The sequence below is a fragment of the Mus caroli genome, unplaced genomic scaffold (genome assembly GCF_978045245.1).
Source record: "Mus caroli unplaced genomic scaffold, Mus_caroli_1 scaffold_9, whole genome shotgun sequence".
Taxonomy (NCBI): Eukaryota; Metazoa; Chordata; class Mammalia; order Rodentia; family Muridae; genus Mus; species Mus caroli.
This window is the reverse complement of record NW_028227264.1, coordinates 78,882,650-78,907,710: the sequence shown is the minus strand read 5'-3', so window position 1 is coordinate 78,907,710 and position 25,061 is coordinate 78,882,650. Positions and strand designations below refer to the sequence as shown.

Below are 25,061 nucleotides of genomic sequence, written 5' to 3'. Positions count from 1 at the left end.
GGTTAATCATAAATGTCTCTGCATATTTGTTTGCTCTGGGTTTTCTCTGCAGGCCACCCTGTGCCCCGCCTGCTCCATATTTCCAAACACCCTCATAGCCACAGCTCAAATCCACCTGTTTTATTAAAAAAAAGAAACCAACCCAAAGACAGCGAGGCTCGCAGGGCGGCATGCAGGCAAGGCCGGCCAGTGGTCTCGACATAAAGTGCTTCAGGGGCGGCAGGTCCGCCCTCGGCTCCAATGTCCCAAAGTGAGTGATCAGGCAGGTCCAGAAATCACAGCCTTGCAGGGACACCTGCCCAGAGATCCTGGTAACACACTGTTGGTAGAATGGGTGGTCACTTAGTACCACCTCAGCCACCAGACCTTCCCCCTTGCAGCCCTGCCCTACAGGAAGGAGCTAGGAGCCCAGCAGACACCCACTGTGAACACCAGGCATGGCTGGACCCGGGCCCATGCCCACCTGTAGGCCTCAGTCACTGCTGCTTGCAGGCCGAGAGCCGGCGGATCTTGTTGCTGGAGCACACCTTGCGTGCAGGGTTGGCGGTGCCAGGTCGGCCTTCTGGCTTCACCTTGCTGCTGAGCTGGGGCTCTGTGCCATTCACACAAACAGCCTTGGGCAAGCTGTGGCTCTGTCCATTCTGACCCACTTCCTCTTCTAGGACCTGTCCTGCGGGAAGATGGCAAGCATAGCTTGAGCCAAGGGGCAGGTAGCTCAAAGCCCCAGGGCCCAGCCAGCCCCAACTGTGCCAGAGGCTGGTCAGAGGTGCTCTAGCCTCTAGTGCCACCCACCCCTCAGTAGCTCCAAAGGCAGGCAGGCCCACTGCCTTCACAGTGCTATGCCCTGGCCCTCCTGCAGCATGCCCACGCTCACCTGCCTGTCTAGCCTGGGCAGCCCAGCACCAGCTCACAGAGCTCTCCAAGGGAGAGGCTCTAGACCCTCAGTACAGGCACAAGGAGATGAAGCATTCGGCCTGGGAGCTACTAGCTGCGATGAGCACGGGGAAGGAGACCATCAAGCTGGGGGCTGCAGGCCAGCTTGCTCTGTTGGCCTGCCCTCGCAGTGGGACAAAAGGTGGCCTCTCCTGAAGCTTCTCAGGCTCCAGAGGTCAGTGTCTACATGTAACTACATGTCCAGTGCTCGGCAATGCAGCTGTGGAACCCAACACACACACCCCACTGTCCATGCTCCTGGATCCAGAATTTCTCTCCTAGACCCTCTGACTCGGCTACACTAGCAGCACCCACTCTGGCTCACTCTGCACGGGACTGAGGCTTGAGGTCAGAGGTCAGGTGGACTCTGAGAAGGCATCTGTCCCCTCCTTCACACAAGGCACTGAGTAGAAAGCCCCTGTCCTGTTGCTGCAGAGTCCGACCCTCATGCCAGGTACAGAGGGATCAGGCTATCCTCAGAGCACTGTCACTTCACTCTGTGCAACACTACCCCAGTTGACAAATGGGCTCCATGGCCAACCAGTGTCCCCAGACCCTTGCCTTCCTTCAAACCACAGGAGCCTTAAGGGTCCCTCATGCAACCAGCACCTAAGTACATCTCCTCCCCAGCAGAGAAACCAGCTCTCAGCCAGGAGCCCAGCCTGTGGGACAGTCTAGACAAGGGCTCCAGGTGACAGAGTAGAAGACACTATTCCCACATAGGGATGCCTTAAACCTTAGGAAGGGCTGTGGCCAAGGCCCATAATGGACACCAGGTGTCCACCTGTCCTTGAGGATCCCACCTGGCACCCAGCGGGCACTGCTACTAGAACCCTCAATTGCTACAGGAGACATAGTAGCCCAAGGTCCTTACCCTCCCACCAAAGCTATTTGAAAGGCCAGGAGCTGAGTGGGACTGGCCTGCAGGCCACAGGAACAAAGGCCCCAAGAGCCCTGGCTGGCAGCCACTCTGGCACTGAGGAGCTGGCTCAGGCCTTGGACCCAGGCATGTTCTCTGAAACCCTGGTGAGGAGCCTGTCAGGGTAGTGACAGGAGTGAAGTCGCGACAAGCATCCACCTGCAGACATAGTGGACAAAGCTTTATGGAGGACATGGGTGGGGCAGCAGACAGGGAGCTACACTAAAGCCCCAAACCCCTCCTCGGGCTCCTCTCCAGGAAGGCCTGCGCCCTGGCTCTTCCACATGCATATGTCGCATGCATCCTCGCTAAGCCCTGCCTCGGCCGCCTCCTCGACACCTGGGGAAGAAGGCGATATAAGGTCAGGCATGGCCAGGACCGAGGGCCACTGGACCCTCCCTCAGGTGGCTGTCTCAGGGCCCCTACCCACTGCCCTCCAGGGTTCCCCTCCTCCTGCTAGATGCAGCCAGGGAGCCCTTCATCTAGCCCAGAGTGAAATGCCACAGCCACCAGGATGGCTTTGGCAGTCCTGGTGGCTCATGTTAGCTGGCTGGAGACTTGGGAAGAGGACCAGCCCCAGAGTGCACAAAGTCACCAGCTCCAGCAGGAGCTGCACCAAGCCAGCTTACCAGGCACTGTGAAGTCCTGGGTGTAGATAATGCCGTCCTCAATGTCAAACAAGTCTTCCTCCTCCTCCTCCTCTGCACGGCCATGCAGGTCCTCCAGGTAGGGCACTACAGTCATACTGCGCCAGCGGTCCTTAGTGTCTGGGCTTGGTGGGATAGGTACGAGCGCCTCAGCCAGAGGGTGTTTCTTCCGGAACCAGCTATAGAAGCCCAAGTGCAGCACAGACATCAGGTGCCAGGCACTATGACCACGGCTGGCCAATACCCACCAGAGCCCACACCATGGCTGTCCTTACATAGGACGAGGCCTCAGTGTTCCGGCTACAGGCTCGAGGTAGCCTAACACCCATAGCACTGGCACAAACCACCACACCACCCACTGATGACAGCCATAGCGCCTTGGACTATGGTGGGCAATCAGGTCCCTGCACCTATTAGTCCCACCTGCCTTGAACACGGGTAGGCTAGAAGCCCTCCCTGGGGAACACCCAGCTGAGCCAGTCTCAGTCTAGCATGGAGGGAAAAGAGGACAGAGAAGCCTGGACCCAAGGGCTCCGACCAGCTGGTAAATAAAAAAAGGGAGGACAGAGGCTCCACTGCTACCCAGAAGGCTCTTAGCCTCATGTGAGGAAAGACACCATGCCTCAAACTTCCCTCAAACTTCCTGTTGGCCTCCCTAGACACATTTCCATGTCCAGATGGCCAAGGAACAGCTGGGGTCCAAAGTGACACTTCACCATCTACTCCTTCCCTGCCCACCATGGGAGGATCTAATTCTAGGCCCTGAAATCCCCAGCTTCTTTCTCAGCCACATAACTGCCTGCACTCCTCAACAAAACGATAAAGGTAGGGAGGCCTGCATGGGGCACCCCTGTCACACCCCAAGTTCACACACAGCCTTCCCAGGACATTAATACACACAGCACACCTGTGATGACCTAGTATCTCTGAGACCATGTTCTCAGCTCAGATCCCCAGCAGGCTGAGACAGGCCGGCCATGCTCACCTGTGCTGCCTAATCTGTCGGATGGAGAACCTCTTGGCCGGTTCGTACTCCAACATCCCTGTAGGACAGAAGAGATATGTGAGTGTAGCTGGTGCCTGCTTTGTGCCACAGCCCCACTCCACCATCCATCCCCTTGGCCTTCCTAGGCCCCATAGCACTGAGACCCCACCCACCCACCCCGGCCCCAGATGGGGGGAAACAATCTCAGAAACCTCCCATCCTGGCAGACAAAGGCTGTTCTGACAGTAAGGTCAGAACCCCTCCACAGACCAGGGGCTCTGTCCCTTGCTGTCCTAACATTTGGGTGATCTAGAGATGCCCACCTCGGAGTAGGTCAGAGAGTGGTGGGCCGCAGTCACAAGGGATGGTGAAGTCTCCTCTCCCGATGTTCTCAAAGAGTTTGTAGATATTGTCCCCCTCAAATGGGTACAGGCCCGTGGTGATGTTGTAGCTTCACATAGGAAAAGAGTGTCAGTGCTAGCCATATTGGAGACCAGAGGACAGGTGCCCCAACTCCCAGGCAGGACACATGTTAACTGGTAGATGTGCAGTGATGGCACCTACATCTGTGTGCAAGCAAAACCCTGTGGGGTGGGGTGGGGTGGGGTGGGGTGAGGAACCACACCCACAGACCTGGAATGTCCAACCTGCTAGCCACACACTGAGGGTAAAAAGGCCCAAGAACACTAGAGAAAATCCACAGCCCCCCATCTGCTACAGGGTACACACAAGACACTTACAGTGTGACCCCAGCTGACCAGATGTCCACCTTGAAACCTGAAAAGGTGTCCAGTCCATTGGCAATCTCAGGAGGCTGGAAGGCCGGGGAGCCCTGGCTTGTCCGGCAGGTGTCATCCACAGCGAAAGGGTGCAGGGCCTGCAGGGCAGTGAGAGTCAGGGCAGCTCAGGAGAAGCGGCCCATGATCCCTGCACATGGTGCCTACCTCGGCAACACCGAGGTCGGAGATCTTGAGTGTGCCATTGGTGGTGAGTAGCAGGTTGCCCGGCTTGATGTCCTTGTGAACAATGCCCTGGCTGTGTAGGTATTCCAGGCCGTCAATCAGCTGGCGGAAGTACCTGAATGGGTGGGACTGGCTCAGGCCCCAAAGCGTCTCAGCCCATACCATGGTACCTACATAAGTTTGCTATGAAGTTTGAGAGACTCATGAGGCCTGGCCTACAAGGTGATAGGTGTTTAGGGCTCAGGCAAACAGACCTGAGAGTCAGAAGGCTGGGCCACTAAAATTACACAGGGCAACTGGCAGTCACTGCTGCCCAGGCCCAGGGAGCCAGGTTTCCCCTCTGGCTTCCTTCCCTTCCCTTTGTTCTCTGCTAGCCAGGGGATGTGATTCTGCTGAACCTGGGAGCGCTGAACAGGCCTCATACCCACTACGGCTCTGCAGGGCAGCGGGACCACAGGGCCTAACAAGAGGGTAACCCTAAGTACGTACATTGGCTGGACTAAAAACTGGGGGCCCAGAAACACCTGGGTTTCCTGACAATAGCTGCTCCTCCTGCACCCAGCAGGGCACTCACCCATGAGCTTGGCACACAGGGAAGCGCTTCTCCGGCACACTGTCCAGCATCTCCTGCATGCCACATACGCAGTACTCCATCACCATATACGTAGGGCGCTAAGGAAAGCAGCACACCAGGCCCAGGAGCCCTGCTCCTAGCAACAGTGGTCTAGAGGGCCCTGCTGGGCCAACAGACCACCAACACTCTGCTCTCCCGCCATTCTGTGCTCCCTATCAGTACTCACAGGGTCCACAAGGCCACAGCAGTGCCTTGGACCACATGGAGTCAGCATAGGTCACAACAGGACTGAAATCAGCTGGTGTACTAGCCACAGGGAGAGATGGGTACCAGGAGTTGGGGCTGCAGGGCACTGGGTTCTCAGAATGCTCCCAGGACTGCCCAGATGCAGTGTAGGCTGTGCAACCTCTACCTCTGGGAAGGGGGAGCATGGAAACCTCTAGAACCAGCCGGGGCCCTGTCAATGTACATAGGCCCCAAGTCCCTGTGAGGCCATGCCCAGTCCCAGCCACACTGCTCAGAACAGGCTGGCACCAGGTGGAAGCTTCGTGCCTTGCTCCCCTGCCTGCTGAGCTGACAGGCACCACAGGATGACATGTAGCACTACTGCAGCCAGAGGCCTTGCAGAAGGCTTCCAGCCCCTAACACAGGGGCCACCCCAGCCCACTCCACCCACAGGATATATCTTCTGCTTCTCCTCATTGTACAGCACGTCCACAAGCTGGATCACATTCCGATGCCGCAGCCGCCGCAGCAGCTGGATCTCCCTGCAACAGAGGACATTGCTTAGCTGACCCTGCCTGCTGTGAGAAGCCTACATCTAGTCATGGCACACATGCCCATCTCTGGTGGAGCCTCCTGTTTGCCTGTGACATCTGGCTCAATCCCAGGGAGAGGACAGTCATCTGGGCTGTGGTGGTTTCCGGCCATAGTGGAGAAGGACCACCAGGACAAGCAAAGCCCCATGGGAGGCAGCACAGGTCCAGCACCTAACGTGCCTCTGGCTAGGCTAAGAGGGCTTCTCCCAAGCACCGCCCCACCTCACAACCCTGGCCTGCCCCGCTGAGCTGAAGGTCAATCCTGAGACTGGCAACAGGCACCACGATACCATCGAGGAAGGTGCTGGTCCCACATGAGAGCCACTGTGTGACCAGTTGATGGGGCCAGTGGCCTATCCCAGAGGCTTCCCTTAGCTCAGGTCTGATACCCAGGCAATGGCCCAGCACCCCAATTTCAGAAGCTCCCAGACATGTACAGCCTCATCACAGAAGTCACCCAGCGGCCAAAGGGGCAGGCACTGACCCTAACAGACACTGACAGGCACTACATGACCCACCTACATAACAAAGGAGAGTATCACACAGGTGTAAACAGGAACAAGGCTCTGACACTTGTCATAGTCTAGAGGGACCCTTGACATCTCGCCCAGTGAGAAACCCTGACACAAAAAGGCCACACAATGTGGGCCTCCGTGATAGCAGATGTCCAGAACAAGTGACTCCAGAGACAGGAGGATTCACTGGGGCATAGGACTATGGCTGTAGTGGACAGCTCATAGGGGCTTCACAGGGTGATTGAATATGCACGTTCTCCAAGAGGCTGGTTGGCATGCCAGGATGGCTGAGGGCAACATCATCTACCCTGAAGGTTGGTTTGCACACTCACCCAAAAGCTCAGCTGGGTGGACAGTGCCCCTCCCTGGCCTGTCTTCACCACTCCAGACTCCTTTCCTCAGAAGTCTCCCTGAGCATAGCCCACTGGGCATCCACCCTATGTTCTGGGCTGTGGAAGCAGGCCTGGGTCCAAAGTCAACAGCCCCCCCCAGTCTAGGCACACGGCACTTATGGAGATGGTCTGCATTGGGACAGACACAACTATCTTTCCTCAAAGTGTTGGGAAGAGAACTTCCAGTTCAACCCTAGTTCACTTTCTGTCCCCAGGAGCCACAACCACAAGAGGGAAACAGCACAGCTAGATACACACTCAAATGTGTCTTGGGCTTGGGATTCTTGGGAAACCAACTCTAAGATACCAGTGCTCAGATACAGCATGACCCAAACCCCAGACTCTACCAGCTCCCCACTTCCACACTGACTTCCAGGCAGTTACTATAAAAACTAAGGCTGCCATCCTGATATCCCACGGCACAGCAAGGACTGTCAAAGGCAGGGCTTGAAGCCCACTAGGGAGGTAGGAGCTGAGGTAGACGCCACACCAGTTGACACCCCTGACAGAGAGGCCAATACTCATGCCAATACAGATGAAAATCAAGGTAGAGAGGACAGTGAGCCAGCTGACAGCTGTGCCCTGGAGCCAGCCATGGTGGCACACGTCTTTAATCTCCACTCAGAAGGCAGAGGCAGGCAGATCTCTCTGAGCTCAAGCTAGCCTGTCTACAAAATGAGTCCGAGGACAGCAAGGACCATATAGAGAAACCATGTCAAAAAAAGAAATAAAGTGAAAGCCGGGCGTGGTGGCGCACGCGTTTAATCCCAGCACTCGGGAGGCAGAGGCAGGCGGATTTCTGAGTTCAAGGCCAGCCTGGTCTACAAAGTGAGTTCCAGGACAGCCAGGGCTACACAGAGAAACCCTGTCTCGAAAAACCAAAAAAAAAAAACCAAACAGATAAAAAGAATAGAGGAGAGAAATCAGGTAACTCCAAGAATCTAATTTCTTTCCTTTTGTTTCATCTTCAACCAAACAGCAACCAACCTCCCTAATTACATCACCAACCTTGCCTAGGGGTTGGGGCTCACTTTTATGTACCCGCTGAAAATTCCCAGAATTCCAAATGTCACACAATCTCAGAAAAGAACTGCAGCTGGCAAAACCACACCTCCGCTAGAGCACGAGGCAAATCATAGTCAGCTGCTGGGGACAGTCCGAAGCAGCCCTGCACCTACACCTGGGGTTAAAACAAAAACACATTCTTATGTCTGTGTGGTTTGTTTGTTTGTTTTTTTTTTTGTTTTGGGGTTTTTTTTGTTTTTGTTTTGAGACAGGGTTTCTCTGTGTAGCCCTGGCTGTCCTGGAACTCACTCTGTAGACCATAGGCTGGCCTCAAACTCAGAAATCCGCCTGCCTCTGCCTCCTGAGTGCTGGAATTAAAGGCGTGCGCTTTGAGAGCCATCGCCCATGCTGGGGAGGGCCTTGGGGATTCAGCCATCTCCGAGCCATCTCTGCTCCTCTAAGTAACCCCAATAAACCTCACTCACTGGTTCACCACACTGGACCTTGGTGGTATCCATACTCTGGTCAGCCGTGGGCTCCCTACCTGGGGTGAGCAGACAGTGCGTAGCATCTCCCCAGGAGAAGTTACACAGCAGATGTTGTGGTGGTTAATGGTGATCAACTCTATAGGCACTGGCCAAGTCTCAGGGAGTCTCCAGATTAGACTGAGCAAGGACAAAGTCCTACCCCAAAAAAAGGGTTGAGGGGGAGTCTGCCTCCTGCCTGCAGATATGCTGTGACGTCATTAGGTGCCTCCCCCACAAGGAGGAACTCTGCCTGCAATCGCTTCCTTCCTCAGTGGCCTCAGTCAGGTGCTAGGTGACAGCAAGAAGACAAGCGGATGAGACAGCATCACAGCATCCTCATGACTGGACATGGTGCTATGTATCTGCAACCCAAAACCCAGGAAGCTAAAGCAGGGGGATCATGAGTTTGAGGCTAACCTGGGCTGCTGATGACCCTGGTTCAATTCCCAGCATTCATACAATGGCTCACAAATACCCAAAACTCTAGTTCCAGGGGATCTGATGCCCTCTTCTGGTTACCCAGGTACATTTGGAGCACAATATACAGGCAAAACACTCATAAAGTTTTCATAAAAACAAACAAAACCACCTTACTGAAGCCTCCAGCATCCAACTCTCACCCACGGGAAAGTACTTGAGGGCATCAGGGAGCCTAAGCGCCCGGGCAGGTTCAGACCCAGGAAGGAACCCCAACCACCTGGCTTCAGAGCTTTCTGCCATCCTCCTGTGTTCAGGATTTCTTTTAGGTAACTAAGAAAAGCAGGTGAAGGGCTGGAGAGATAGCTCAGTGGTTAAGAGCACTGACTGCTCTTCCAGAGGTCCTGAGTTTAATACACAGCAACCACATGGTGGCTCACAACCATCTGTGATGGGATCTGATGCCCTCTTTCTTCTGGTGTCTGAAGCTAGCTAGTATACTCATATAAATAAAATAAAACAGGCATCCCACATCCTAAGCAGACTCTAAACTTAGGAGAGGGGACACTCCCAACTCAGTTCTCAGGAAGCAGAGCTCAGTGACAGGGCGCCTGCCTTCACGTGCCAGGCCCTGGCACTGGGAAAGGAAAAGAGACCCATGCCTGATGCAGAGTCCTGAATTCTGCCCGCACAGCAGATGCTCCATCCTGCCATTCCAGTGCGCTGGCTACCCCGTACTGAGTCTGTGGACCAACATGGTTCCCTTGTGGAAGCATCAATTCCCTGCCAAAAAAAACAGCTAACAGTGGACTTGGGAGACAGTAAATCTTGACAAGCAAGCCTGAGAATCTGAGTTTGATCTCCTAATACCCATAAATATCCGACTGTGGTGGTATCTACCTGTGAGCCCTGTCACTTCATCTAGTCACAGGTTCCAGGTCCCTATCAGTATGAAAGGAAGTGCTGGGCACTGAGAGGTGACACCTGAGGATGATCTCTAGATGCCACAGGCACAACAAAGTAAGCCACATGAGGCCATAGCATAGGTGTGGGCACGCAGAGTGTGGGCACACAGGGTGGCCTCACAGTACAGGCAGGCAGCAAGAGCAGCTCGTCAGGGCTGCTTTGGATGTTTTGTGAGCTGAGGGCTGAAAACCCAACAAAGTCCTACAACTCGCTAATGTCCTAACTATTCACAATCCACATCACACAGCCCGCCAGTCACCATGGAATGGCCTCCAGTAGTCCCTGGAAAGCTGCCAGCATTTCCCATGGCCCCAGCAACCCAGACAGGTGCAGATCTGGACAGGGTGGTGACACCCAACAGCTGAACACACTGTCTGCACTGTCTTTAAGTGGCCAGTGACCATCCAGCACAAGCCACTCTGCCCAGGCAGGTGCTCCCTATCCCCAAAAGAGATGGTGGCCAGACAATTTGCAAAGGACAGGCAACTCAACTAAGCACGGTCCACACTGCCAGGACCCAGCTTCTGGCTGCCCGGCCTTCAGTCCTAACCACTTACCTACAGGGCAAGCAAGGGGAACTAGGAAAGAAGAAGGTCAAGAGCAAGGGCAAGCAGGAGCCCCCACCTAGTGGACTCAGAGAGCACAGGCACAGCTGACCACTCATGACCTGCAACTAGCAAAGAGCAACCAAATGAGCCAAGCAGTGGTGGTGCACGCCTTTAATCTCAGCAGAGGCAGGCGGATTTCTGAGTTCGAGGTCAGCCTGGTCTACAGAGTGAGTTCCAGGACAGCCAGGGCTATACACAGAAACCCTGTCTCGAAAAACAAAAAACCAAAACCAAACAAAAGAATGTCTTTGGCCATCCCAGGCTACTTGAGTTCAGTTCCTAGTACCACGTTAGTCAGCTCACAAGTCTAGCTCCTGGAGATGATGCTCTTCAAGCTTCCACAGGCAGGTGTGCATTCTCACTCACCAGACCCTACACATGTACAAAAGCAAATCCAAATGGTCAGGGAGTGGTGGCCAAACAAACGCCTGTCACCCCAGCACTCAAGAGGCAGGAGTAGGTGAATCTCTATGTTCAAAGCCAGCCTGGTCTACAAAGTGAGTTCCAGGACACCCAGGGCTAGGTGAGGGAATATAAAAAAAAAAAAAAAAAAGGAAGACATCAATGTCAACAACAAAAAGATACAAAAAAAACAAAACACCAACAAAAAGCAAGTATGCAGAGGCATTCTCCTGGTGGTGAGGGCATCAGCTGGAGAGAGATCCATGCCTTCCACTACACCATACAGACAACATGGAAATGGAAGAGTCTCATCGCCACCATATTCTGGGTTGGCTTTATCAACCTGTCCCATCTGGAGGATCTCAAAGTATATCTATGCACAAGCAAGTAGCAACAAGGCCCATGCACATGGGGTTTTAACCACACAAAGCCCCACAGGTAAGGCAGAGCAGGACAACCACAGTACACTTGAGGGGTGGGGGGCTTCAAAGCCATAGAGCCATAGAGCTAGCAGCAGGTCACCAGCAACTTCCTCAACTCTCCTGTCAGCTGGTACTAAGATCATGCTACTTGAGGCTACAGAGATGGATCAGTAGCCAAAAGTACTTGGCTACTCTTCCAGAGGACCTGGGTTCAATTTACAGCATAACAGCTCATAACTATCTCAAAGTCCTGTTCCAGGGGATCTGACACAGATGCGCATGCAGGCAAAACAGCAATGTACGTTAAAAAAATAAAATAAACATTAAGAAAAAATTCTTGCGACTTCTCAGTGGGGCTGACAGGAGCCAAGGGCACAGGTCCCTGCAGCCTTCCCAGGAATGGAGGCACTATACTACCTGATGCCTTGGCATGCTTCCACAGTATGGTACTGGAAGGAGAAAGCTCTGTGTGCAGACTGGAGGACAGGACCCCAGAGGCTTGCCTGGAAGGTTCCAGACACTTCACCATGAGAGAGACAACAGGAGTGCAGTCTATTAAGCCCCTGCAGACAAAGGAGCCTTTCTGCCCACACCAGCTGTCGCTCGCCAAGCTGCCCCTTCCATGCTGTGGCTGAGTGGGGATCACACAAGCAGGTGCAGCAGCCCTAGGCTTTGCCCTGCAGGAGCCACTCAGGAAGTGGGGAACACCAGCACTCCCATGGAGATACCTGGCTTTGTATCCTGCCATTCAAGCACCTCACTGCTGGGCAGAGTGTCAGTCTGCAGCTTTTGCTTCAGTTTCTCCTCCTAGTTTTTATCTTGTGTGTGTATATACATGTGCCACAGCACACATATGGAAGTCAGAGTAAACTTGTGAGAGCTGAGTCTGCTTTCACCTTGTGGGTCCTGGGGCCTTCACCCTACCAGCCAGTTTCCCTTATGAAACCAGGTTTTCCCATGCACTCCTAGCTGGTCTAGAAACAGAAGCAATCCTCCTTCCTCAGTCTCTCCAGCACTGCAATGAGAGGCATGTGTCTACTTGCCCAGACCAACTCCTGTCTTGAGGAACCATGCAGGCTCCTACCTAGTGTGTAGGAGCTCCCCAGTCCTGAAGACCTCCAGTGTGGACTGTGTCCAGCATCACTGACTCATGGGGGAGGGGGGGGGCGCGGTCACTTTAGGATCTAGGGACCAATCTCTCTCAGCTGAACCCGACTGGCTCTGCAAGCCACACCCCAACCTGGGTGTTGAGATGGCAGGAAGCCTAAAGCAGCAGATGAGGGCTAGGAAGTCACAGATAGAGCTCTGGGGCCCTCTGTCACAGGCAGAGAGAGCACACAGGCTTGCCATGTGTACAAGGACTGCGGCTGACCCAAGCCAGGATGCAGGCCCGGGCAGCCTCACAGACATGGTGGGCTTCCAAGAACCATTACCCTGAAGCCAAAGGAAGCCACTTGCCTTGGAGACCAGCAGATACCACCTGGAGGCGAGCAGCCTCTGGCACCTCCACCTTGAGACAATGATTTCAAGCCAGGAATTTCCGAGCTCAGGCCTCTGAAGGAACACCTGATGCTGGGTGCCCAGGTTCCCCAGTGCAAGACTGACCTAAGACCACTCATACAAAAAAGGCCAAGGAGGTCCTGTGAGGAGCCTAGGCCACCAGCCTGCCCTGCTCCACCGCTGGGTCCACACATCTGATCCTGGATATCTGTCCACCTTCCTGTAGGTACCACTCAGAGCAGTGCCCAGCTGGCAAAAACAAGAAGCTGCCAGCCTTTCCTGGGACAGGACCACAGGCAAGGTCAGTTAGGCAGAGTGTCGCCAGTGCTGGCCCCAAAGATAAGGCCCCTTCTTGGAAGCCGGTAGGTGAAGTTCAGGCAGGCGATAAAGAGTCCCCAGGGGCAAACGACGCCAACTACGCGCAGGACACCGCAGGGACCTGCGCCAGCACTGGCCGGCTACCCCCCTTCACCCCGAGTCTCTATTCACCATTATTTTTGGCCCCACCGGTTCCCTCTAGCTGCGTAAACAAACTAGCCACCCGCCTGGCAACGCCCGCCAAAGAAGCCAGGCGCGACTTGCGCCAGGACCTGGCCCAAAGAGGGGGGCTGGAGGCGCAGTTGGCCGCAGGACCTCCCGCTAGGACAGTCCTGCAGGCTGCCCCAACATACAGACTCCACGAGGTGACGCTCAGGGATAGATGGGGTAGATAAGGCAGTAAAAGGAAAGAGAAGAAAAGGAGGAAGGAAATGAGAAGAGAATACGGTTAGAGGGAAGAGAAGAGCCAGAAAGTAGAAGGGCTGCCCAAGGAGCTCAAGGCAGCGCCCGCGTCGGCCCCAGGCCCTTGGCACCTACTTCTTGACGTTGGCCTCGCCATTGGGGATCCTGCGCAGCTTTTTCTTCTTGAGGATCTTGACCGCCCTGCGGCATAAGGTCTCGGAGTCCAGCACCTCCTTCACCTTGCCGTACGAGCCCTCCCCGAGCAGGTCCCCCATCAGGTACTTGCCGATGAGCTTGGCGCGTTTACGGCGCGGCTGGTAGATTACCTCGGTGGAGTCGATGCGGTGGATGAAGGTGTCCATGCCCACCGACATCAGCTCGCCCTCGGGGAAAAGGCCCAACGGCTCGGGGTCCGCCACGTCCATCCTGGCCCACTCTTTGTCCTCGTCCCCTTCGGGACCGCCAATTCTTTTCAAGTTCGAATTTCCCCCCCACCCGCTTCTTCCAAATGTTCCAAGAAGGGGAAAAAAAGGAACGGGGAAAAATAGGAACGACCTCCACAACACTCCCGGTCCCCACAACCGGGTCCACGTCCGCTTCCTGGGCGCCAATTCTTCACTTTTGATTTTCCCCTTTTCTTCTAGGTGCTCAGGGAGAAAAAAAAATGAAAATAAGAATGAAAAAAAAAAGCAATGAGCCCCCCCAACCCTCGCGTCCCCCCAATTCGGGTCCCCGGGGACGCTGCTTCCGACGGAGGCGACGGTCCGCCGTCGCGGCGCGCGGACCGCTAGGTCATGGTCGCCACTTGGGCCCCGCGCTCAGGGGCCCAGGCGGCCGCATCGAGGCCGGTCCGCGCCGTCCATGTCCGGCCCGCGCCGAAGCCGCGCGCGGCCCCTTAGTTCTACGACTTCTCGGGGCGAAGAGTCCACCCGGACGCGGGACACCGGGACACCCGCAAGTCGCGGGCACGAAGTCCGGACAGGAAATCTTCCGGGGATCGAGGGGGGAAAAAAACCACCCCGGGCGGCGCGTCCCCCTCGCCGCCTAGCCGCCGCACTACAGGCAGGAGGCCGGAGCGGCGAGGGGGGAATCGAACTCCAGGCAGAAAGATGCTGCCCGCGAGAGACAACTCCACGCCGGCGCCGCCCTCGGCGACTCGCGCCTCACTCGCGGACGCCGTGAGCCGCCTCCCCTTTCCTAGACCGACACGCCGCCGCCATCTTGTTTACCGCCCTGCGCCGCGCCGTCGTCGCACGTCGCAACGGTGGACACGCCCCCTCGCGAAGCCGACGTGCGCGGCAGTTGGCTGTAGCTTTAGGCCCCACCCTTTGGACCCGCCTCGATCGCCAACGGGGATTGGGCTCTTTGGATCTAGGTGGGCGCCCGAGCTGACATTGGACAGTTCGGGTTCCACCTGAGAAGGCGTGATCTATATTCTCATTGGTTGTCTCAGACGCCCGTCAATGGGAGTAAGCAAGCGACTGTAAGGGAGCGGCCGTGGGCTGTGGCTTCAAGCCCCGCCCCTCAGTGGTTGGCCCTGAGGGGGGGGGGGGCGGGACTTTATCTGTCAGTGGCTGTCCCAGACGCCCGTCAGCAAGCGCGACGGGCCAGCGAAACCCCTGGGCTGGCTGTGGTGACCTCGGAGTTTCGGGCCTCCGGTTAGAGTTCACGCGCGTCAACGTCCTCCGGGGAACGGCCGCGACTGGAGGCATGGGGGAGGGTGGAGAGGCTCGTGGATCCCTAAAGTGATCCAGCCCAGGCTTGCTCTTAACAGCCTTGGGGGCGGGGTCAAAGGTCAAAAAGTAGCCCAAACTTGACACTTCCGAACCTGAAGCCTTAATGTAGCGCCACTGAGATCCATGACATAGAGAGGAGCGTTTCCTGTGCAAAATAAGAGCAGCTGGGCTTGTGAGATGGCTCAGAAGTTGCGGGCATTTTACGTCATGAGTTCGATCCCCGTAAATTCACAAGGTGGCTAGAGAGAAATACCTCCCTCAGGCTGTCTCTGATCCTAGGTACTCCGTGGCAGACGCGCGCGCGTGCACACACACACACACACATACACACAAAACACAGAGTTTTAAATAACAGCTATCAAAAAAGGTGGCTGGGTAAGATTGACGTCGCCGCTGGCCTCAACTCACCTGTGCTGCAGTGTTTTGGGGTGGTTTGGTTTTTGGTCAATATATATATATATATATATATATATATATATATATATAATATATATATATATATAATTTTATATTTTTATATATATATAAATACTTGGTTTTTCGAGACAGCAGGGTTTCTCTGTCCTGGACCTCACCAGGCTGGCCTCGAACTCAGAAATCTGCCTGCCTCTGCCTTCCAAGTGCTGGGATTAAAGGCGTGTGGCACCACCGCCCATCTTCTTTTTAATATTTTTAATCTATTTATTTTTATGTGTGCCCTTTTTTTAACTGCACGAATAAAAAATAAGGGTTGGCTTATGACTGAGGGACGAGTGCTCACCCTGCCTGACTCCCTCTACACACTACTTTATGCACTGGCCGGTTACAAGGTCCACAGTAAGTCTATGGTTCCCTCCGAGGCCACTAGGGGGCAGGGTGGACTGCCAGGAGAGTCCTGGGGGAGGGAGAGACCTAGACTCCAGGAAGGGTGGGCAAAAATGCTTGCTCTACCTGTGTTCAGCCCTCAGGACTTACATGGAGGAGAGAACTGACTTATGCAAGCACATAAATTAAGAAAAAAGATCAGAGAAACAGACGTGAAGACAGAAGTCCAGGGAAAACACAGACTAGACAAACAGAGAAAGAGTCAGGCTGGATGGAGGGACAGGTCAGGGGTGAGGAGCACGGGCTGCTCTCCTGAACACACAGGTTTGCTGGCCAGCACCCACGTCACACACTCACCTCCATTTCATTGCTCTGACATTGCCTTAAACTATGGCAGGGATAGGTAAGTCTCAAACACCTCCACCTCCACCCTTCCCCTGACAGACTCCAAGGACAGATCCAGAAAGAGTCAGGGGCAATAGACAAGATTCTGTTTCCACCCGATCTGTACCTGAGCTCCCCCAGTGTGACAGCCTCACACGTCCCAAGACATTACCCTGAATTCTCTGAGCGGAAGAGTTATCACGCTGGTGAGAAGTCTGGGTCAGAGATATAGTTAGAATTATTTAGAGATTTATCATATTTACCTCTGTGTGTCTGTCATATTCAGGACCCCACTGAGGCCTCAGATACCCTGGAAATGGTGTTGCAGATAGTTGTGATCAGGCATGTGACTTTCATGTGCTGAGAACCGAACCTGTGACTTCCAGTAGAGCAGCCACTTTGTAAATTTGGGAACTCAGTACCACTTCAATAGCATTAATTATCCCTGAGAGGCCACAGATTCCAGACCAAAGAAGCACAATGGGAATGGTGCCCGGGGTTGGGGGATGGGGGGTGGGGGTAGAAGCCACCAGGAGGGAAAACTTCAGACTAAAGATGAAGCCTGCAGCCAGGCAGTGAGTAGAGCACCAGTTTGAGGGGACAGGATTCCTGTTTCCATCCCTGCTGCCACATAAGTCACACTTACAGGAGGCTCAGGAGGTGGCAGGAAAGAGTTCACCCTCAACTAAATAGTGAGTTCCAGGCCAGCTTGGGCTACATAGTGCTACTATCTCTGTATTAGTCAGGGTTCCCTAGAGTCACTGAACTTATGGATAGTGTCTATACAGTAAGGGAATTTGTGATGATGACTTACAGTCTGCAGTCCAACTTTCCAACAACAGTCAGCTGTGAATGAAGTCCAAGGATCTAACAGTCGCTCAATCCCACAGGCCAGTAGATTCCAACAGCTGTGCTGGCAAGTAAATGCAAGCAGGCAAAGAAGAGCGAACCTTCCTTCTTCCAATGTCCTTGTAGGTCTCTAGCAGAAGGTGTGGCCCAGATTAAAGGTGTGTACCACCCGGCCTGGATCTGGGACTTGTTTTGTCCCAGGCTGACCTTGAACTCAGAGGTCTCTCTGTCTTAAGTCTCCTGAGACTCATAGTCACTATGCCTCAAGATCTCCATGCCAAGATCCAGGTCAGAAACTTGTATCTTCCAGCCTCCAGATCAGTATCCCAGGTGAGCCCTTCCAATTCTGGATTGTAGTTCATTCCAGATAGAGTCAAGCTGACAACCAGGAAGAGCCATTACAATCTCCAAAGAAGCAGAAAACATAAAAATAAAAACATCAAAATTAGGGTTGGTGAGATGGCTCTGACTATGATTTTAAGGTCCTAAGTTCAAACCCAGCAACCACATGGTGGCTCACAACCACCAGTAATGAGGTCTGATGCCCACTTCTACAGTGAACTTATGAATAATAATGAATCTTTGGACCTGAAGGAGCAGAGTTGACTGGATCGAGCAGGGCCAACCAGAGCGAGCAGAGGTCCTAAAATTCAATTCCCAACAACTGCATGAAGGCTCACAACCATCTGTTCAGCTACAGTGTACTCATGTACATAAAATAAATCTTTTTAAAAAATATCAAGCCGGGCGTGGTGGCGCACGCCTTTAATCCCAGCACTCGGGAGGCAGAGGCAGGCGGATTTCTGAGTTCGAGGCCAGCCTGGTCTACAAAGTGAGCTCCAGGACAGCCAGAGCTATACAGAGAAACCCTGTCTCGAAAAACCAAAAAAAAAAAAAAAAAAAAATCAAAACTAGGCCAGCAGTAGTCGTTCATGTCTTTAATGCCAGCACTTGGGAGACAGAGGCAGAGACATGTGGTCTCTGTGAGTTCAAGGCCAGCCTGGGCTGCAGAGTGCAAGAGTGTCTCAAGAAGAAAAAAAAGGTAAAAACTCTAATAAATGTTTGCATAATTTGAGCCAAAACACCCCTCCAGAAACTGTCCAGTGAAAACCTCTAAGTTTGCTGGACAGTGGCAGCACATGACTTTAATCCCAGCACTCAGGAGGCAAAGCTCTTAAATTCAAGGCCAGTCTGATCTCCAGAGTGAGTTCTAGGACAGCCAGGGCTACACAGAGAGACAAAAACCATGTATGAAAGTCTCAATAAAATATCATATTAAAAATTGTGTGAACCGGGCATGGTGGCACATGCCTTTAATCCCAGCACTCGGGAGGCAGAGGCAGGCGGATTTCTGAGTTCGAGGCCAGTCTGTTCTACAAAGTGAGTTCCAGAACAGCCAGGGCTACACAGAGAAACCCCCAACCACATGGTGGCTCACAACCATCTGTAATGAGATCTGATGCCCTCTTCTGGTGCATCTGAGGACAGCTGTACTTACATATAATAAGAAATAAATCTTTTTTAAAAAATTGTGTTCGGTGTTGTCATGAAGCACTCTTTTTTTCCCCTTGCTTTTTCAAGACAGGGTTTCTCTGTGTAGCCCTCGCTGTCCTAGAACTCACTCTGTAGACCAGGCTGGCCTTGAACTCTCAGGAGATCCACCTGTCTCTGCCTACTGAGTGCTGGAATTAAAGGTGTGTACCACCACATCTGGCTATAGTGCACACTTTTAATTCCACCAATGGTGAGGAGAAGCTGGTGGGTCTCTGTGAATTTAGGGTGACTCGCAACTGCCTTTAACTCCAGCTTGAAGTGGGGTGTGGCTCTGACTCCCTCTCCTCACCTCCACCATCAGTTGCCCACACATCATGTGCACTGTCTTTGATGTTCAAGTCCATCAAAACAAAGGGTTTATGGGGCTGAAGAGGAGGCTCAGAGGGTGCAACACCGGCTACTCTTCCAGAGGATCCAGGTTCAGTTCACAGCACTAGCATGATGGTTCCCAACCATGCCTCTAGTCCCAGGGGATCGACGCCCTCGTGGTTACCTCAGAACTACATGCCAGTGGTACACACACATGCTAGTCAAAACCATCATAGATATGAAAGAAGATAAATAGGATTTCAACAAGTCAAAATGGTCGGGATACAGTGGTGGCGCATGCCTTTAATCCCAGCACTTGGAAGGCAGAGGCAGGTGGATTTCTGAGTTCAAGGTCAGCCTGGTCTACAGAGTGAGTTCCAGGACAGCCAGGACTATACAGAGAAACCCTGTCTCAAAACCCACACACACACACAAAGAAGAAAGAAAGAAAGAAAGAAAGAAAGAAAGAAAGAAAGAAAGAAAGAAAGAAAGAAAGAAAGAAAGAAAGGAAGAAAGAAAGAAAGGAAGGAAGAAAAAGAAAATCCAAGGGGAAAGAACGAGTGCTTCAGGATGACACCGAACATAGTTTTTAATATGATATTTTATAGGTAAGATAGGTGTGGTGGCAGGACCAGCTCAAGGTTATCCCACACTGCATGAAGAGCTGTACGGCCTGCACTATGTGGGGGTCTTCTATGTCCCTGCTGTCCTGAGCAGTGCCACGTGCAGCTCAATTCTGCCATCCCAGGCCCTTTGTACAGTCTGTGCCTGGGTTTCGCTCCACCACCCAACCTCATGAATCAGTGATGCTCAGTGTCCTTGACGTTAATTAAGGAATGAATGAGTGAATGAATGCTGTTTTGGGGTCCTTTTGTTACTTAGCCATAGCTGGTTGCTACAAACTGAATGATACTACTAGGACCCTGGGTCTTTTCTTTCCTGGGCCCATGAGAGAAACAGGCAAAGCTGTCTTACCCTGTGAGAGTGGGTACCCTGAGAACAGAGGCCTGAGGACCTTTCTCTCTGCCTGTGGCAGAGTGGGAGTCTGGGATAGGAGCCTCAGGGCTAAGTCCCCATCCTCCGGTATGGCAAGCTGAAGGCTGGGAGAAGCCTGGGCTGGGAAAAGCCTGGGCTGGGAATTGACATAAGGTAAGACCTACTCTCCGTGCCCACAGTCAGCCTTCTGCCCCAGCCGCCTGATGCAGAAGCTGGGGTCTCAGTCACCTGATAGGCATCCTTGCCCTGGTTTAATTTCACCTCCAAGAGCAGGACTTTCTCTTCTGGGCCTTTGAGGGTTCTGCCTTAAGGACCCCCACCCTGCCCTGGCTATGAGCTGCTGCCACAATCTTAGCACATGGGGCAGAGCCAAGGTCACTGCCTCAAGAAAGTCTTCCCTGACCTTCATGGCTGCTTCAGTGTTTGCTTGTTTGGAGACAGGGTCTCCTCCAGTAGCCAGGCTGGCCTTGAACTTGTTATGTACTCAAGAATGACCCTGGGGCTGGTGAGATGGCTCAGCCGGTAAGAGCACCCGACTGCTCTTCCGAAGATCCAGAGTTCAAATCCCAGCAACCACATGGTGGCTCACAACCATCCGTAACGAGATCTGGGGCCCTCTTCTGGAGTGTCTGAAGACAGCTACAGTGTACTTACATATAATAAATAAATAAATCTTTAAAAAAAAAAAAAAAAAAGAATGACCCTGAACTTCCACCTCCAGTGCTCCGAGGTCAGACCTGTACCTTTTTTTTTTTTTTTTTTTTTTTTTTTTTTTTTTTGGTTTTTCGAGACAGGGTTTCTCTGTGTAGCCCTGGCTGTCCTGGCACTTACTTTGTAGACCAGGCTGGCCTTGAACTCAGAAATCCACCTGCCTCTGCCTCCCGAGTGCTGGGATTAAAGGCTGCGCCACCACGCCCGGCTGGACCTGTACCTTTTTACCATTTTTTTTCCCTCTTTGTGCTTTTCTTCCCTTTCTATCTGCCCAACCATCTGTCCTTTCCTCCCTTCCTCTGTCCTTCTCTCCCTCCCTCCTTTCTCTCTTTCTAAAATCTACCCATTTGGCACAGGTTAACCTCAAACTTTCCTGGCTTCCTCCTTTAAAAGACCCAAAGAGTTGGTGGTGTACCTGTGAATCCCAGGCTTTTTCCACGCTTGGGAATGACCCTGGCCCCTGTCTCACACAGGTGTGATGAACCATCACCCTGCCTCTCTTTTTACACACATCTGCAAGAGGCACTGAAAGTTCCAAGTCGCTCCAGTCAGGTGGAGAGAAGACAATGGATGTGGTAGGTTCCGTGTTTGTAAACAAGAGAACATGAGTTGCACCACAGAACCAGCCTACAAGTTGCGCATGCAGGACATGGGGGCGCATGCCTTTGTACTCGACCTCCTGAGGTTGAGACTGACGCAGAGGCAGGTGGATCTTGGTAAATTCAAGAAATCCTGCTTGGCATAGGGAGTCCCAGGCTAGCCAGGGCCACACAGTGAGACCATGTGATGACAGGGGTCGGGGCTGGGGAGATAACTCAATAGTTGAGAGCACTTGTTCTTTATAAAGGACCTGGATTCGAGTCCCAGCTCTCACATGATGGTTTACCACCATTGATAATTCCAGTTCCAGGGGATCTGATGGATCCTTCTGATCTCTGTGGGCATCGGGCTTCTGCTTGGTGCATAGACCTACATTCATACACATAAAACAAATGACTCTAACATGAACACAATTCTGCCATGCCTCTCCCAGCAGACTCCATCATCAGAGCTTTAATCCAGGGAGCAAGAGCTCTAGCAGGATGGGTGGGCTCACCAGTCCGGTCTCTACTTGAGACTCCATTCTTGATCGGTTCCTCCTTACAGCATGAGCAGAGAACCCAGCTGTATCTATCTAGCTAATCCAGGGGCACAGTGAGGACCGTTCATACCATGCTCACTGCAATTGGTTACATAGCTGTGGCTAACTGATATTGGTAATACAACCAACCAAGGCTATCCATTCCTCCAACCATCTACTCTGTATATCCTGAATATCTGTATTTTTTGGGAGGGCTGTTGGCAGGGGTTGGGGGTGGGAGTGGGGTGAGTGGGTTGTGGCCCTGGCTATTCTGGAACTCGCTCTGTAGATTAGGCTAGCATAGAACTCAGAGATCCACCTGCCTCTGCCTCCCAAATATTTGGGCTATAAATGTGTACTGCTCGTGTCTAGTTATCATAGTTTATTTTATTTTATTTTCGAGACAGGGTTTCTTTGTATAGCCCTGGCTGTCCTGGAACTCACTTTGTAGACCAGGCTGGCCTCGAACTCAGAAATCCGCCTGCCTCTGCCTCCTGAGTGCTGGGATTAAAGGTGTGTGCCACCATGCCTGGCTACTTGTGTTTAACTTAGGGTTTCACATATATTAGACAAGTAGTCTATCATTGAACTGCATCCCCCACATAGCCCAGGCTGGCCTTAAATTTGATTCTTCTATCTCAGTCTCCTGAGTGCCGGAATGGCAAGCACATCTCACTGTTCTGGATCCCTCTGCTCTAGACATTTCCTGTCATGGAGGCCCATGCTGATCTTTTGTGTTCTCAGAATCAGAGGCGCATTCCTCTTCAGGACCACATAGTACTCCAGTGTGTGTGGACCACACTGCACCTGGGGCTCCCCCTACCCCACTGCGAGAATTCATTCTCCAATGTGTTCATTTCTTACTATAAAGTCATCACTATAAGGCTGGACATAAAGCATATGGCTTGGTGGTAAAACACTTGCCTAACACACTTGAGGACCCCTGTTTCATCTGGGGCACTGAAAGGGCAACAGTGTTTCCATCAGAAAAACACACTTGGCCATGGCTGGCTTAGTGGCGCATGCCTTTAATCCCAGCACTTGGGAAGCAGAGGCAGGCAGATTTCTGAGTTCAAGGACAGCCTGGTCTACAGAGTGAGTTCCAGGACAGCCAGGGCTACACAGAGAAACCCTGTCTCGAAAAAAAATAAATAACAAAAAAAAAAAAACAAAAGCAAAAGACACACAAGGCTCCATTCCCTGTGTCTCCATAAACTCTACAAAACTCTTCCAAGAGTTGCTGACATGACTTTTTTTCTTTTCTTTTCTTTTCTTTTCTTTTCTTTTCTTTTCTTTTCTTTTCTTCTTCTTTCTTTTTTTTGGTTTTTCTAGACAGGGTTTCTCTGTGCAGTCCTGGAACTCACTCTGTAGACCTCAGGCCTCGAACTCAGAAATCCGCCTGCCTTTGCCTCCCAAGTGCTGGGATTACAGGAATGCACCACCACTGCCCAGCTCTCTTTCTTCCTTTCTTTTTTCCGTGCAGCCCTGGCTGTCCTGGAACTCATGATGTAGCCCAGGCTGGCCTTGAACTCAAAGAGATCCACCTGGCTCTGTCTCCTGAGTGCTGGGATTGAAGGTGTGCACCACCACTACCCTGTGAGATGAGGTTTGTTTGTTTGTTTGTTCTTTTGAAGTGGAAAGACCTATTTTTTTTTAAGATTTATTTTATTTATATGAGTACACTGTACCTGTCTTCAAACACACCAGAAGAGGGCACCAGATCCCATTACAGATGGCTGTGAGCCACCATGTGGTTGCTGGGAATTGAACTCAGGACCTTTGGAAGAACAGTCAGTGCTCTTAACCACTGAGCCACCTCTGCAGCCTGCTGACATTCATTTTAAAAACAATGTAGTGTAAACAGGTTATAAGCCTTGTCTGGGTCTTGCTCACTGGCACAGCTTGTGGGAGAGCTCCTCTGTCCTTGCTGTCACAGTAGCTGGAGACGATCCAAAATGACAAATACCCACCAGTGACCAGGGTATACCTTCCCTCAGACTGCCAGAATTACAGACTGAAGTGCAGTGGGGCAGCTGAGCTGAGAGCTGGATGGCTGGTGGAATTCCATGCCCTTCTCTAATGCCCCTGTCCCACCAGGATGGGGAGTGAGTCACCACTTCCTGGAATCTCCCAGGCCAGGATCCAGGACTCCCCGGGAGCAGGTGAAATCTCTGCTCAGGGCCAGTTATTACCACTGGTTAGGACCACAGGGACGCCTGAGGCCAGTAGCCAGGGATTCTAGTTTCTTTCCTATTCTGTGCTGAGGATCCCAGTGCTGGACCTGGGGCCTGGCCTCAGGATATCCAGTAAACATGCCGTATAAAAACAAAACCAAAAACAAACAAATAGTCACCTCTGCTCTGTTTGCACCTCTCTCCCATTCTACAGACACCCAAATTCTGAGCCCTAGCCTCTGCCCCCCTGTTATCCTTATCTGCTCCTCCTCCACCCTCTGCCCCACCCCACCCCCACCGTGGTCCAGATTTCTCAGAGATGGAACCAGAACTCTAGACCTGACATGGGAGGCCCTCAGTCCAGTAATGGTTTGGTCCTGGGAGCTCAATGTAGAATTTTTGTTGTTGTTGTTGTTGTTGTTGTTTTGTTTTTCTTGACAGGGTTTCTCTGTATAGCCCTGGCTGTCCTGGAACTCAGAAATTCACCCTAACCCTAACCCTAACCCTGCTAGGCAGGCAGATTTCTGAGTTCAAGGCCAGCCTGGCCTACAAAGTGAGTTCCAGGTCAGCCAGGGCTATACAGAGAAACCCTGTCTCGGAACCCCCACCCCCCAAAAAAAAGAAAAAGAAAAAAAAATCTGCCTGCCTCTGCCTCCCAAGTGCTGGGATTAAAGGCCTGTGCCACTACGCCTGGCTTAATGTAGAATTAAGGAACTCCTCAGGGTCCTCTTCTCTCCCCCACGGGGGTGGGGGTGAGCTGGGTGGTATAGTGTCTAAAGTTGGACTCCCTTCTCTAGGTCTGTCACTAGCTGAGCCTTTGGGTTTTAGTGTGTGTGTGCATTGTGCATGTGTGTGTGTATGAGTATGTGAATACGTGAACGTATATATGTGTATATGTTTGTGTTTACATATGTGTGTATATGTATGTGTACATGTATGTATGCATGTATACATATGTATGTGTATTGTGTTTGTATGTTTGCATCCAGCTGGAGGGTGGGGGTGGTGGCATACGCCTTTAATCCCAGCACTTGGGAGGCAGAGGCAGGCAGATTCCTGAGTTCGAGACCAGCCTGTTCTACAGAGTGAGTTCCAGGACAGCCAGGACTACA

At 52.5% G+C, this 25,061-nt stretch overlaps 1 protein-coding gene across 3 annotated transcripts; it reads right to left on the bottom strand.

Moving 5' to 3' along the window:
- Positions 1–105: 105 nt before the first annotated feature.
- Positions 106–14,559, bottom strand: Stk11 (serine/threonine kinase 11). Of its 3 annotated transcripts, none has more exons than XM_021174235.2 (10): positions 13,448–14,559; positions 5,704–5,787; positions 5,021–5,110; positions 4,429–4,561; positions 4,225–4,361; positions 3,808–3,935; positions 3,485–3,542; positions 2,482–2,678; positions 464–670; positions 106–319 (listed from the first exon to the last, which is right to left on the bottom strand). In XM_021174235.2, exons 1-9 carry the CDS (start codon positions 13,735–13,737, stop codon positions 477–479), a joined length of 1,311 nt encoding a protein of 436 aa, XP_021029894.1. In that variant the 5' UTR covers positions 13,738–14,559; the 3' UTR covers positions 106–319; positions 464–476. The 3 variants fall into 3 exon arrangements, with proteins under 3 accessions (XP_021029894.1, XP_085699112.1, XP_021029895.1); XM_085842986.1 differs by having other exon boundaries at positions 13,639–14,559; XM_021174236.3 differs by lacking the exons at positions 106–319; positions 464–670 and adding an exon at positions 1,815–2,191.
- Positions 14,560–25,061: the final 10,502 nt, after the last annotated feature.

Bases quoted from the DNA above. Each gene is read 5' to 3' on its own strand.
- Stk11 (XM_021174235.2), bottom strand. From the start codon at position 13,737: ATGGACGTGGCGGACCCCGAGCCGTTGGGCCTTTTCCCCGAGGGCGAG. The intron at 3,936-4,224 runs GTAAGTGTCTTG...TCCTATGTGAAG, and splicing joins TGGTCAGCTGGGGTCACACT to CTACAACATCACCACGGGCC. The intron at 671-2,481 runs GTAAGCTGGCTT...ATCTTCCCGCAG, and splicing joins CCAGGACTTCACAGTGCCTG to GACAGGTCCTAGAAGAGGAA.